This window comes from Tupaia chinensis, unplaced genomic scaffold, assembly GCF_000334495.1.
Source record: "Tupaia chinensis unplaced genomic scaffold, TupChi_1.0 Scaffold000596_1, whole genome shotgun sequence".
NCBI classification, from domain to species: domain Eukaryota; kingdom Metazoa; phylum Chordata; class Mammalia; order Scandentia; family Tupaiidae; genus Tupaia; species Tupaia belangeri.
Window position 1 is genome coordinate 349641 of NW_006160112.1, and position 15471 is coordinate 365111.

Genomic DNA, 15471 nt, shown 5'->3' on the forward strand with positions numbered 1-15471 from the left:
GGTCAAACTGGCTATAATGTGTCTTGGAGAAGATCTTCTTCGGTTGATTCTATTTGGGGTCCTTTGTATTTCTTGGGAATGGATCTTTGAGTGCCTCTCTAGGTTTGGAAAATTTTCTTGCAAGATTTCATGGAATAGATTATCAATGCTCTTATGAGTCTCTTCGCCTTCTGGAATGCCAGTTATCCTGATGTTTGGATGTTTGATGGTATCTAGTACTTCTCGTATATTATTTTCAAATTTTGCAGCAATTTTATCAGTCTTTGTGGTGGATTTCTCTAGGCCAGCAATTTTCTCTTCTATGTCTGAGATTCTATTTTCTGTATGATCTAGTCTACTTTTAACACTTTCAAAGGAGATTTTGATTTCCTGTATTAGAATCTTCATCTCTAACAGTTCCATTTGATTTTTTTTTTAAAGTGTGCAGTTCCTCTTTTAGGTCTTGAAAGAATTTCCTCACCTCTTGGAACTCGTCAACTTCTTTCTCCTTTCTGTACAGTAGTTCATTGTCTCTTTTCTCTTCCATCTCTGTTAACTTCACCATTATGAATGTTCTAAATTCTTTATCAGACATTTCCATGATTTGCATTGAACTGCTTGTGGTTGAGGAGGAGTTATTCTTTTCCCTTGGAGGAGAGGCATTTTCTTGCTTTCCCATATTTCTTGTGGTCCTGTGGTAATTTCTAGTCATCTGATGGATGGTGTGTTTCTTCCTAATTCTTGAAGTTCAATTTCAATGTTCAGAAGCAAGCAGAAAGAGATGATCTGGAATCTCTTTGTTGTTCTGTTGTGATTTCTTTGTGCAGCAGATTCAGTAGATATTGAAGAATATGTTAACCCTAATAGTATTTGGATGCTTAGCTACAGTGCCCTTAGATCCATCATGCTAGCTTGTTTGCTGGAGGCTGAATTATCAGTAGAAAATCTTCATTTCTCTTGTACCCTAAAATGACTATTTCACAAAAACCATGAGGGATCTTCTCCGGAAGGCCTCGCCTCTCCTGCCTCAACACACTTCAGTTTTAAAATGACTCCTTTTCTGAATATTTCAGGAGTCTCAACACCTCTTTTTTTTTTTTTTTTTTGAGACGTTTTTGCTATAGGGTGTGTGCGCTCGCTGGAAAGACAGAGACAGAGACAGAAAGTGAGAAATCACCCCCCCAGGGGGGATGGTCACTCCATAATCCCTTCTCCTCCATTCTCTCAGTATCTTAGCCCCACACAAACTCATACCCAGCATGAATTTAAGCCACCAGGCCCAGGTCTCGGATTATGTTTACTACATGGTAGTTCAGCAACATAGCTATTATGCTAACTACTGGTTCCAACACCACTTATTTTTTAAAGTATGGCATTAATAAAATTAAGAAACACCACAGATGGGGAGAAAATACTCCTAACACATTTTTTTTGAGAGGTTTACGCTATAGGGCACGTGTGCTCACCAGACAGACAGAGAGAGACAAAGAGACAGAAAGCAAAAATCACCCCCCAGGGGGGATGGTCACGCCGCAATCCCTTCTCCTCCATTCTCCTCTCAGGATCTTGGGCACTCATGCACACACGCCTGGTGTGAGTTCTAAGCCACCGGGTCCGGGACACGAACTGCGGTCAACTATGTGGGAGTGCAGTGACATAGCCATTACACTAGCTACTGGTTCCCCTAACACATATTTTTAAACAAGGTTTACATCCGAGTTGAATACAGACCAGTCACCATCCAATCATAAGGCACCCTCATAATCAGTGAATGAATGGATTAAATGAACATTTTACCAAAAAAGACACAGAAGTATCTACTAAGAACATAAAAATATGCACACATTTTTGTCATTAGTGAAATGTGAGTCATACCACTACAAAGTAGTGCTAGATGTTAGAGAAGGTACATTATATGTATTTTTTGACAAATGACAATCTACCCACAAAGGTGCACAACTACTATATATACATTAGAAATTACAATATGATGAGATACTATAACCCATCTATTACAATGACTAAAATGGAAAATTCTAACAGTGCCAAGTGTTGGCAAAGATATAGAAATATTGTTCATCTCACACACAACCTTGAGTGTGAGACCCGCCCTGAGGCCAAGAAGACTGAGAGGACTGTGAGGAGGGTCTTGCCAGAGGCCAGAAAGAAGGGATACTCTGGAGAGAAGGCCTAGACAGTGGCTGGAAGCAAGCAACAGGAGAGTTTATGGACAAGAGCTGCTCAGAGACTGGACTGCGCTGCAGACTGCTGAACAAACACTGAGTCAGAAGCTCCTCAACAGATGTTCCTTGCATCAGGTCTTCTACATTGGGAATTCTCCCCTCTCAGCCATGCTCCAAGCTCTTCTTCCCTTTATAATACCCATGAGGCAATGGTGTGGGGAAATTGTGGAAGGATGAGAGACCTTTGTCCCCAAACTGAGAAGGCAACTGCGTGGCTGAACAGTCTGCCTTTAAATATAAACACAGCAGAACCAGAGCTATTAAGGGAAAGAACAACTCATTTCCAGGGTCTAGGCAAGAGATGTGAACAGTCACTCCAGACAGTGTTCACAATAAAGGTCCACCCAGAAGCTCTGACAGAAAAAGAGAGAGAGAGAGAGAGAGAGAGAGAGAGAGAGAAAGAAAGAAAGCAAAAACCCCAAGAAAATGGTCAACTTAATGGTAGGGAAAAGTTCAGAAATCTGAATAACAATGTTGAACTAACTTCCAGGATTTAAACAGAAAGATCAGACCACAGTAACACCGCAAATTCAGCAGAAGAGAGATTAATTACATGAGACTGAATTGGTGAAATAGAATTTTATGACTATTGTCTAAAACATCACTAATATTCTCCTATGCTTTGTCTTCCATATTTAAAGATTTTTGTCTTCTTTTGCACTATTGATAGGTTCAGCAATTGTTTAATTTTTTTAAAAAATGAAACATAAACTTTTCTCCCTTCCTAACCTTTGTGAACACTTTTTTAAAAAGAGTTGTTTTACTTAACTTTATTTATTTATTTATTTTAATTTGATCAGAGAGGGAGGGGGGAGGAAAAGAGAGAGAGTAGAGAGAGAGAGAAAGTGCGAAAACAAGCCTCCACGTCTGAGACTCCAATAGTCCAGTGCCCTTAACCACCACGCCACCTGCCGGTCTCAGTGAACACTCATATTTTGTGAAAGAATGGTTATCTGCGTATGTTCAATGGTATCTGTTGCCTTGCATCAGAAATTGAAAAATACTGATTATTGCCAAGGCTTTGACTAAAATGTCATATCTGAAGATATGATCAGAAAGTTAGTGAACTAAAGTGGATCTCAAGAAAGCCAAGAGAAGTTCTTGTAAAGGTTGCCTAGCACCATAAACAGTTCTGCCTGGCAGGTAAGTAAATAATACCACTTCCTGACAAACCTAAAAAGCTCTCAAGTACAGGTGATTAAAGGTACAGTCAGATGATGATTTCCTGACTAGACTTGGTAGCCTAGTGAGGCTTTTTAGAGTCTGATCTGAAGTTCCTTATAAAAGGGTAAAATAAAACCAAAAGATCAATTAGTATTCTTATGGGACTTTGTGCTATAACAGAAGAAATTAAGTCTAAACTTTTTAAATTTTTTGCAAATAAGTTAGTTTATGCCTCTTTTTAGTAAAAGGGAGATTGAGGAGAGAAAAAATATGGTTTCAGAAGAAAATTACAGTGCACTTGTTACTAGATTTTAGCTTTGTCCATATCTGTTTTTTGAGTTTTTAGTATCTACCTAACTGTTTGAACAGAATCTTAAACTTTTTGCTGGCTTTAAGTCTTAAGCAAATTTTCCTTAACATATTTTTAGCTTTATTGATTAAAACTAAAACTGCTTTTCTTGAAATTAAAAATGAATAAATATCTAAAAAGAAACAAAAAAACTTACATACTTAATGACTGCAGTAAGCTGTATAGCCTCTGCTAGGTGCAACTTTATATTATGTTCATGTTACTCACTGAGAATTATGCCTAAAGTCAGACATGTGTTCCTAGATTCATTTATATCAACTGTTTTTACTATAGAAAGTATTTGGTTTAATTAAGATTTTTTTTGAGAGGTTTTTTCTACAGGTTGCATGTGCTCACCAGAAAGACAGAGACACAGAGATAGAAAGTGAGAAATCACCCACTGGAAGAGATGGCCACACTGCAATCCTTCTCCTCCTTTCTCTTCTTGGGATCTTGGGCACGCACGCACACATGCCCGGTGTGAGTTTAAGCCACCACCAGGTCTGGGACTTGAACCATGGTCAACTACATCAGAGTCCAGAGACATAGCCATTATGCCAACTGCTGGTCCCAAGAGCTTTTGTGAATCAATAAAATGTAGGGGAAAAAAAAAAAAAAAAAGCAAGGACAGCAACTGTAGACACCAATGACAGTGTGGGAGGAGGGCAGAAAATGACAAAAGGTGAGAGGGAGGAAATCAAGGGGGAAAAAAAGAAGTAAAATATATAAGAAACAGAAATTGAAATGTATTTGTTGACGATAACATGCATGGTAATATCTTTGGTTGACCCGATATTCAGTGTGTTCTGAATGGGAAAACTCATTTTGTATGTTGTAATGATATACAGTAAATGAATGTAAAATAAATAAATTTTTAAAAAATCTCACACACTGCTGGTGGAAATGTTGGCATCTTTAAAATCTTCATGGAATATGTATATATATATATATATATATATACATATATTTCAAAAACACTCTGAGTAGATTTTTTAAATTGTTTGTACTAAAAAAAACTCATGTTTTAATTTCATTCTTTCCACAACTTTTTGAAGAGCCCTGCTATACCTACTTGTTTTGACCACCAGACCCATAGCAAGATTAATCCTAAAACAGTGGCTTTTGCTAGGGAAGCTTCCAGATGGGAGTGTTCCAAACTACTCTGAGATGTGATACACTGAGATTCCAAAGAAAATAGCACTGAACATCAGGGCATCAGTCCAACCATTTATGAAGGAAACTGTTTTTAGAGAGTGGGCTGCAGCAGGTCCTTATGATGAATAGTGAGTGGAACATGTTTTACCTCGATATGTCTGCAGGGAAGGGATCAAGGCTTAGAGACTATATGAGAGTTTAAGAAATTCAGCTTAAGCCCAAAGCAAGTTTCTTTCAGTGTTTTGGCCACAACCTACACATTTTGATCAGTACCTTAGAACGGTCTTGGTCCTGGCTAGGGCTCACCCCTGTGAAAGAAATTGAGCTGACTGGGTCATTTTGTGTTTCTTGAAGAGGACAAGGGAAAAAGATGGGAGGACTGGGAGGAGATCCTCTAACACTTTGGAAAACAATTTGACAGTTTCCTAAAAATGTAAATATATAGTGAAAATTTTACCCAACTACTTCACTTGTAAATATTTACTCAAAATAAATAAAAACATGCAAAATCTAAAATTTGCTTGTGAGTATACATAGAAGCTCTACACTCCACTATTCCCTCTGGAAAAACCATCTAGATAAAAAATAGATAAAGATATAAAGGACCTGAATTACACCATAAGTCAAAGGAACTTAAGAGACATCTATAGAATTTTTCATCCAAAAACCATGAGATACATTTTTCTTTCACCCCAAAATGGGACTTTTTTGAAGATTGACCACATGATAGGGCACAAGGCAAGCCTCTACAGATTCAAAGGCATTCAAAGGCATAGAAATTATATCCAACATATTCTCCAACCATGATGGAATTAGACTTGATTTTAATTTCAAGAGAAATCCTCAAAATTACACAAACACATGGAAATTAAATAACCTATTCCTAAATTACTTCACAACTTCTGAAGAATTAAGAACGAAAATCAAAAGATACATGGAAGCCAATGACAATGAGGACATAAGATTCCATAATCTTTGGGACCCTCCTAAAGCAGTCATAAGAGAGAATTTCATAGTAATTAGTGCACATAAGAGGATGACAGAAAGAAGGCAAATGAATCGCCTAACATCGTGCCTCAGAGAATTGAAAAAGTAACAGCAAAAAAAAATCAAGAACAAAACAAAACAAAAACCTCCAGGAGAAAGGAAATAATAAAGATATGAGCAGAAATAAATGAAATAGAAAAAAATGAACTATACAGAAAATAAATGAAAGTAAGAGCTGATTCCTTGAAAGGATAAACAAAATCGATACACCTCTAATGAGACTTATTAAGAAGAAGAGAGAAAGGAACCAGGTAAATCAAATCTGCAATGAAGCAGGCAATATAACAACAGACACAGTAGAAATACAAAACATCATTAGAGGATACTATGAACAACAATATGCCAAGAAACAAGACAATCTGGATGAGATGGACAAATTCCTGGACACATACTCTACCAAGATTGAGCCAGGAAGATGTAGAAAGTCTGTATAGGCTCATAACAAGCCAGGTGACTGAATCAGCAATAAATAACCTCCCAACAAAGAAAAGCCCTGGCCCTGATGGCTTCACCTCTGAATTCTACAAAACTTTCAAAGAAGAGTTAACCCCCATTCTGCTCAAGTTATTTCTAAAGATTCAAAAGGGTGAATTTCTCCATAATTCATTCTATGAATCCTCCATCAAACTTATCTTAAAAGAGATAAGGAAAGGACAAGGAAGGAAAACTATAGACCAATATCTAGGGTGAATATAGACACAAAGATTCTCAACAAGATACTAGCAAATCATGTTCAATAACTTATAAAAATGATTAAACATTATGATCAGGTAGGCTTTATTCCAGGAATGCAAGGTTGGTTTGACATACTCAAAATCATAAATGTAATACATCATATTAACAGGAAGAAAGATAAAAATCACATTATCATATCAATAGATGCAGAAAAAGCATTTGATAGGTTACAATTTCCCTTCATGATCAAGACTCCCAGCAATATCAGGATAGAAGGGTCATTTCTCAACACAATAAAAAACTATTTATAAAAAACTCATAGTGAACATCATGCTAAATGGAGAAAAGCTGAAAATTTTTCCACTAAAAACTGGTACAAGACAAGAATGCCCACCCTCTCCACTACTTTTTAATATAGTACTGGAAATCCTTGCCAATGTAATCAGAAAAGAGAATAAAATAAAAGGCATTCAAATAGAAAAATAAGAGGTGAAAGTCTCTATTTACAGATGACATGATTGTATACATAGAAGACCCAATGGTATCCATGGAAAATTACTGGAAGTAATATATGATTACAGTGAAGTTGCAGGATATAAAATCAATATACAGAAATCGATAGCATTTCTATATGCGAATAACAGGCAGACTGAGACAGAACTGAAAAAAGTTATTCTGTTTACCATAGCCACCAAAAGTATATGATATTTAGGAATAAATCTAACCAAAGAAGTTAAAGACCTCCACAAGGAAAACTATGAGGAACTAAAAAAGAAATTGAAAATGATACAAAAAAGTGGAAGGACATCCCATGTTCCCGGATTAGAAGAATTAATATAATAAATATGGCAATTCAACCCAAATTAATTTGCATATTTAATGAAATCCCAATCAAAGTAACAGACACATTATTCACAGATCTAGAGAAGACAATCATAAAATTTATCTGGTTTCATAAAAGACCTTGTGTTCCCAAAGCAATCCTGCACAAGAAGAATGCAGTGGGTGATAATTAAAACAGCATGGTACTGGCACAGAAACAGACAGGTAAACTAATGGTACAGAACAGAGTCCCCAGAAATAAACTCCCAAACATACAGTCAATTAATTTTTGACAAGGGGTACCAGTCAATCCAGTGAGAAAAGGAAAACATCTTCAGGAAATGATGCTGGAAAAATTGGATATACACTTGCAGAAAGATTAATCTGAACCCCTGCCTATCACCATTGTCAAAAATCAACTCAAGATGGATCAATGATCTAAACCTAAGACCTCAAACTGTAAAGTTGCTCCTGGAAAACACTGGGGAAACTCTGGGAGACACTGGGGTAGACAAAGACTTCTTAAGTAAGACCCCCAAAGCATAGTTGATAATCCCCAAAATAGACAAGTGGGATCATATCAGACTAAGAAGTTTTTGCATGGCAAAAGACATAGTAATTAGTGTGATGTGACACTAATATTTTTGTAAACTATGCATCAGCTAAGGGGCTGATAACCAGAATACACAAGGAAATCAAGCAACTGTCCTGAACTAAGTTGATCAACCTTATTAAAAGATGGGAGAATGAGTTGAAAAACCACTCTCTAAGGATGACATATGAATAGCCACAAGGCAGATGAAAAAATTCTCAACATCCTTCATTGTAAGGGAAATGTAGATCAAAACAACAATGAAATACCACCTAACTCCAGTCAGAATGACTAAGATTAAAAAGAAAATTATAAGTGCTGGCAGAGGTATGGGAAAAGTGGAACCCTGTTACACTGCTGGTGGGAATGTAAATTAGTCAAGCCACTTTAGAGAATAATTTGGAGATTCCTCAAAAATCTACAAATCGAACTTCCATATGATCCATCCCACTTCCATTTCATTCCTTGGTACTTACTCAAAGGACAGAAGAATTCTTAATCGGAAAAGTGCTTGCACATCAATATTTATTGCAGCATTATTCACTATTGCTAAGACATGGAACCAACCCAAATGCCCATGAACAAATTAATGGACTGAAAAACTGTGGCACATATACTCTATGGAATACTATTCAGCCATTAAAAACAAGATTCTGGCTTTTGACAGGAAGTGGAAGAATATGCAAGGTTTACTGCTGAGTGAAGCAAGCCTGGTTGTGAAGAAGAGATTGTATGTCTCCACTTAGTATATATCAAGTGTCTAAACTCTATGACTGAAACTGAATGACTAAAGGATATAGAAGCACAGTAAATGGTGTGAATACCAAATATAGTGCAGGAAGAGGATGGGTGAAGGAGTAGAGTCTGAGGAAGGACATTAAGGAGAAAAATAGAGAGACATAGCATTAATGAGACAAAGAAATAGGGTATCATCTGTTGAAGATAACTTTATAGTATTATCAACTAGACTGGGCAGAAAGGCACAAATGTTGGAATATTCACTTTGCAAGCTAAATAATGTGATTGAATGTATAAAAGAACTTGAAAAAAATAAATATATACCTATATACAACCCAAAGCCCACAAATAAATGAGTAAATGTTGTCATATTCATCCATACATATTGAATACAACAATGATGAGAAATCAGCTATTGATGTAGAAAAATCTTAAATACTCATATTGAGGGGAAAATTTACACATAAAAGAGTATATTCTGACTGATTATAAATGATCTATTACTATAGAAATCAGATTAGTGATGTTCTGAGAATAAGAATGGGGAAAGTATGTATAACAAAGTTGCACAGGAAATGTTTCTGAATAATGGGAGTGTTCAGTACCTTAATTATGGTTTCACAAGTGTGTATATATATTATCTCATTGACTTTAAACTCATTAAATATATGTTAAAGTATGTACTTTGTTCTGTGGAAATTATGCCTCAATAATAATGGTAATTTAAAAATCAGACTACATTTTTAACACCATCTGAGTTGCAAATGTATCTTTAAAAACAAACAAAAAATGCCTATGGTCCAACTGCAGTGGAGCATGCAGTAGAGGAGCAACTTCCGGGTTCTAGAGTCACATGGAGTGGCTTCCTGTTGGCCATATAGGTCTCTCTGAGATGCTAGGCAGGTGCAAGGACACGCCCATAGTCCCACCCGACTGCAAGGGTAGGACTTTTCAGTCACAGACTGTGAACTCTTTTAGGTTTTCTTCTTTATCCTCTGTCTTCAATTTTCAGCTCTTCGAATACTAGTCTAATAGGAGATAGATGACCATTAGAACAGTGAGATTATTAGATGTAATTCAGAAACTTATGTTTCAGAAACTTACATTTCTGAGTTACTAGCCACAAAACTGTACAGTGAAATGAGTGTAAGATACTTCTTCACATGCTAAGTTATTGATGTGTTTGGTATTATTTCAGTTTTTAGATTTTTTTCAGTGATTATATTCAATTGAATAATGCCAGAGCCAACTCTCCTTTTTAATTATAAGATGGGAAGTTGATTATTCTATTCCAATGGGAAATGGTTGTTGGATTTTCTCATCCTGTATGGCAAATGATGAGTGCAATTCTTATCAGTAGAAAAAAGTGGAAAAAGCTCCATGTGAAGGTATAAATCAATGACAAGAAGAGAACAGAAGGCCAATGTAAGAAAGGCATACTGTAAGAAATAGAGATTTATCTGACTTAAATAAAATGAATGCAGACTAGAAACACACTATCAAATAGTCAGAGAACATCAAACAGAAAGGACAAAGTATAATTACATATAGTAGCAGTTTTTATGTCTGCCAATCTTATCTCCATACGTGTCTACATGTGGTTGGAGTATGAGAAGGATGTGGAGAGAAAAGTTTTTGTTTGTGTTTTCCCCCTATACAGGCACTCCTCACTTAATGACCGAGAACCATTTCTACAACTAAGTCTCTAAGCAAATTGGTCAAGTCAGGAGCTAAAAGACAAATGTCTTATGGTGTGTTCTGGCACCATAGTGTATGTATTTTTCAATAGCTATTGTGTGATGCTTACTACAGTAATTTAGTAATTCTATCTACTTAAAAAGCATACACTAGATTAGTTCTAAAAAGTAACAAGACATATGAAAACACAATAATAGAAATTAATTGTAATCATTTTTATTGATTGTGAATACTATTATACTGTAAGTGCACAATAAAGAATGCATGTGTAAATGAAATATGTACTTTCCTGTGACTGATTGATTTGTGTAGTAAGAACTAACTGACTGTGAGAACAAGACAAAGACTAAGAAGATTCCAGACATACACCCAGACAAATAAAGTAGATTCCATTCCCTGGAGAACTGATTTAAGTCTGAGCAGTTGTTAAACTGGTAGGCTGTTAACTGACTGTGGCTGTATTAAATAACATTGTTTAAAGTGTTTTTAGGAGACTTGTATTTCATTTTCAGTCAGTTAACTATCTTCCCTGATGCATGATTTGACAACATAATACGAATTAATAAAATCAAGATGTTCATCAGCAGAAATCACATTCCTTCATGTCCATGAAAGTTAACCTATGACTAGAATATTTCTCTTCTGACTAAGAATCTTTCTACCAAGTATGCTGAATACAGCAAGCATAGCATATTTGTGTCATATGACACATTTTTCTTAAGGTTTGGTTTTTCTGGATCTGGTTATATTATGGGAGGAAAAATAAGAAAGGCAAATTAGCATCATTTTTCTATGTCCTTAAATTAATAGCTAGAAAGATTTTAACTTTTTCTCAAAATAATACTATGCAAGGGCCAATGGGTAGAGTAGTGGTAAAGGCACGAGACTCCCACATGCTGACCATGGAATAAAACTCATAATGGGTGTATGTGTGTGCATGCCTAAAATCCCAGGAGAATGGAGGAGAAGGGACTGGGATGTGGCCATACCCCTGGGGGGGCGTGAATTCTCAATTTCTGTCTATCTCACTGGTAAGGTCACATGCCCTATAGCAGAAATCTTTCTCTAAAATTTAAAAAAAAAAGTAATTCTACACAATGCAGTGTTATTGCACTGCCAAGAGACTTCCCATTCGGGGAGAGCTCTATGCCAATGAAGGAGTGCAGAGGCAGATGAGTCTATCCAAACAAATATAGTATTGAAAAGTGAGCAGAACGAAGGCCCTGCAGAAGCAGTCTTTGAGAAATGAATTGATACATGAGAGAAGATCTCCCCAGGGTGAGAATTACTGTTCCTAAAGAGCAGTTGGCATTAGACAAAGCAAAAAATTTTGTAGAATTAGAGTGACTTCTGAGAGAAAGAAGTGACTAACAAATTTATAGTGTAAAAATCACTTACCCTGTTATAGAGAGCTCATGAAAATCCATAAAAGTAAGTTGTAATTGTGTTACTAGATGATGTTGTAAATATTTCTAAATATGAGAATCAAGATTCAAATAATAAGCGTATAAAGTTTTGAAAATTTTATCTGAGTTAATTATATAAATCATGCAGCTATTAAAAATATAGGGTTGCATAAAATTATATCTAGGTCAAATAATAATTACAATAATAAAACTAATTGATTTAATGTAACTTTTATAACTACTTAGTAATGGAAGTATGTTATTTTTATTTATCAATGTAGTAATTCAAAAGTATCAGATGATGAGGATAGATAGTATGCAGGTGTAGTGTATTAGAGGAGATAGGTAAATATATAAATATTTATTGTGAAAAGTTGGGAAACAAACAGTGAGAAAGTGTAATGGGAATTGTTAAGCAATGCTGACTTCCTGACTTCATACAGAATGATATTAATATGAACTGTATTAAGACAGGCTGGTTGTTTTAATATTTTAAAATTTATTTTATGCATTTAATTGCTATACATCACAGCTTGTAAGCTGAATTTACCCAACATGAATATTCCTCACACCAGTCCAGTTGAGGATGCAAAACACGTGATCATTAACAGATAACAATCCATTTCTGCATCCCATAAACATCTTGCCTACTTTTCTTTTTTTCTTAATTTTTTTCTTACACTCTTCCCCTTCTCCCACCCTCTTCCCACAGTATCTCCAGTATCCATAACCATATTCAGTGCTTCTATGTACTCTAATCTTTCAGTTTCCAAATGAAAGGTTATTTCAACAACTTTTGCTTTGTTTTGGTTTTCAGTGCCATTCATATGCTATGGACACTTCTACCACCAGAGAAAATACTGTTTAGGTTTAATCAGGATGCAAGTAGTACTTGTATAAGGCAACATTATGAAGGGAAAAGAGACAAAGGGAGCTGCATTTGATTATAATAGAATTACATGACAATGAAGAATCTCACATGGATAAGGAGAGATATGTAACAAATATTGCAATGTATGGGTAATATTTCTTGACTAAATTAAAAGTTAATGATATTTATCACAAACATATAGAAAATGTTAATGGGTAAAGCTGACAAACAGCATGTTCAAATTAATGTTTTTGTATTTAGTATAAATAATGGAAGAAATACACCAATTAGAGCAATAATATTGCATACATTTATTTCCTCCACTTAAAAAAAGTGATTGTCATTGGAGGATAAAACAGATGACTTAAAATTCGTTTGACTATGGGGACCAGCAGTTGGCATAATGGCTATGTTGCTGGACTCCTGTGTAGTCGACTTTGGTTCGAATCCTGGACCTGGTGGCTTAAACTCACAGTGGGCATGTGTGCATGCATGCCAAAGATCTTGAGAGGAGAATGGAGGAGAAGGGATTGCGGCATGACCATCTCCCCTGGGGGGTGATTTCTTGCTTTCTGTGTCTCTGTCTTTCTCTGTCTTTCTGGTAAGCATATGCACCCTATAGCAAAACCTCTGAAAAAAAAAAATAAAACACACACACAGACACACAAAATTAAAAACTCATTTGACTCTGAGAGAGCATGTATTGTGTAGCTAAAAACCTTTTTTAAAAAAAAGCTCTTTTTAAATAAAAATGAAATGAAAATTTCTAGAAAAAAGATTTTCTTTGAATTAAAAGATTTTGAAATATGATGTTCAATATGAAGAAAATAAATCCAAACAAAACAATAAAACAAATAGCCTATATCATAATTTTACTATTAATAATGAAATTATTACGTAAGATATTATTATTAGTAGTAAGATATTATTATTACAAAATGTTCTCTAAGGGACCAGTAAATGTTCTCTAAGAGACTCAACCACGGTTTGAGTCTCAGACATGGTAACTTAAAACTCATGCCAAGCGCGCATTTGTGCATGCCCAAAATCCCAAGAGGAGACTAAATAAAAAGAGATTGCAGTGTGGCCAACCTCCTGGTGGGTGATATCTTGCTTTCTGTCTCTGTTGCTCCAGCAAGTGCACATGGCACATTGCAAACATCTCTCCCTAAAAAACAACACTAACAAAAATATTCTCTAAATATTGCACACTTACCAGTACCTCTGGTGTCATTTCATCCAAATCTCAAAAAATATATTAGAATTGTAGTTATTGAATTGATTTCATTTCTAATAGCAGTTTTTTACTGAAGTTTCTAATCTCAGTTCCTAGTCATAGTAATCTCATTTCCTAGTAATGGTAAAATAATTTGAGAAATTATATAAATATTTTAATGCATCTCTTCCAATTAGCATAAAGGTCAGATGTGATTCAAATTGTGAATGAATTAATTATTCAAATTTCCACATCTACAGATAGAGAATAAATTAAAGCAGAAAATTCAAATATTACTACAATAATGAACTTTGTTCTCTTGAGGTTTTCTAATACTCCAAATCTCCAACAAATTGTGTTTGATAAATTTTTACTCATTTATCTGACTATGTTGGTGTGCAACGGCATTATAATATTAATAACAAAAAATGACCCTGCTCTCCAGACTGCCATGTACTTTTTTCTTGTCCATTTTTCTTTTTTGGAAATATGTTATGTAACAGTAATTCTTCTGAGAATGCTCATGGACCTTTGGGCTCAGAAGGGACATATTGCTTTCTTTGCCTGTGCTACACAGATGGGTTTTTTCCTTATGCTTGGGGGTACAGAGGACCTCCTGCTTGCAGTGATGGCCTACGACTGCTATGCAGCCATTTTTAACCCTCTTCATTATGCTCTAGTGATGAACCACAAAGTCTGCATCTGGCTGGTGGCTGCCTCCTTGATCACTGTAGTTCCAGTTGTCATCAGGGAAACATGGCTGATTTTCTCCTTGCTCTTTTGTGCATCTCACACAATAAATCACTTCTGTGACATCCTTTCAATACTCAAGCTTGCTTGTGGGGACACATTTGTTAATGAGACAGCAGTCTTCATAGCTGCAGTTGTGGTGGTGTTCATCATGGCCCCTTTTCTGCTGATTGTTGTCTCCTATGGTAAAATTATCTACAACATTCTGAAATTGTCATCAGCTGGAGGAAGGTCTAAAGCCTTCTCCACCTGTTCTTCTCACCTGACAGTTGTATTGCTATTCTATGGGACAGCTACCATCACTTATTTACAACCCAAACCCAGTCAGTCTGAGAGAATGGGGAAGCTAATCTCTCTTTTCTACACTGTTTTCATTCCAACTTTGAATCCCATCATATATACTCTGAAGAACAAAAATATCATGACAGCACTGAGAAAACTACTAGCTTAGCTATTACCATAAGGTAAAGCCTTGATTTATAGAAATAGCTGTTTTCATTATTATTGAATTATTTTATTTACTTTATTTATTTACTTAAATTTGACCAGAGAGGGACAGAGAGAGAGTAAGAGACTAGAGAGAGAGAGAAAAATTAAGAATGCAAGTTTCAGGTCCAGGACTTAAACCATGGTCAGCCATATGAGAATCCAATGCTTTAACCACCACACCACCTGCCAGCCACAGAAATAGTCTGTTTATAATGTTTGTCATGTAGAATAGAAACATACTGTCAGCTTTGTTCCTAAATAATGATAAGATTGCAAT

At 35.6% G+C, this 15471-nt stretch overlaps 1 protein-coding gene across 1 annotated transcript in view; it reads left to right on the top strand.

The window, feature by feature from the left end:
• LOC102467678 (olfactory receptor 10AG1) overlaps positions 1 to 15156 on the top strand; it is a 39072-nt gene extending 23916 nt beyond the window's left edge. Inside the window, exon 3 of the mRNA XM_027775670.1 lies at positions 14237 to 15156. Within this exon, the coding sequence (XP_027631471.1) occupies positions 14237 to 15156 (920 nt within the window). The remainder of the gene's footprint in view (positions 1 to 14236) is intronic.
• The last annotated feature ends 315 nt before the right edge of the window (positions 15157 to 15471 follow it).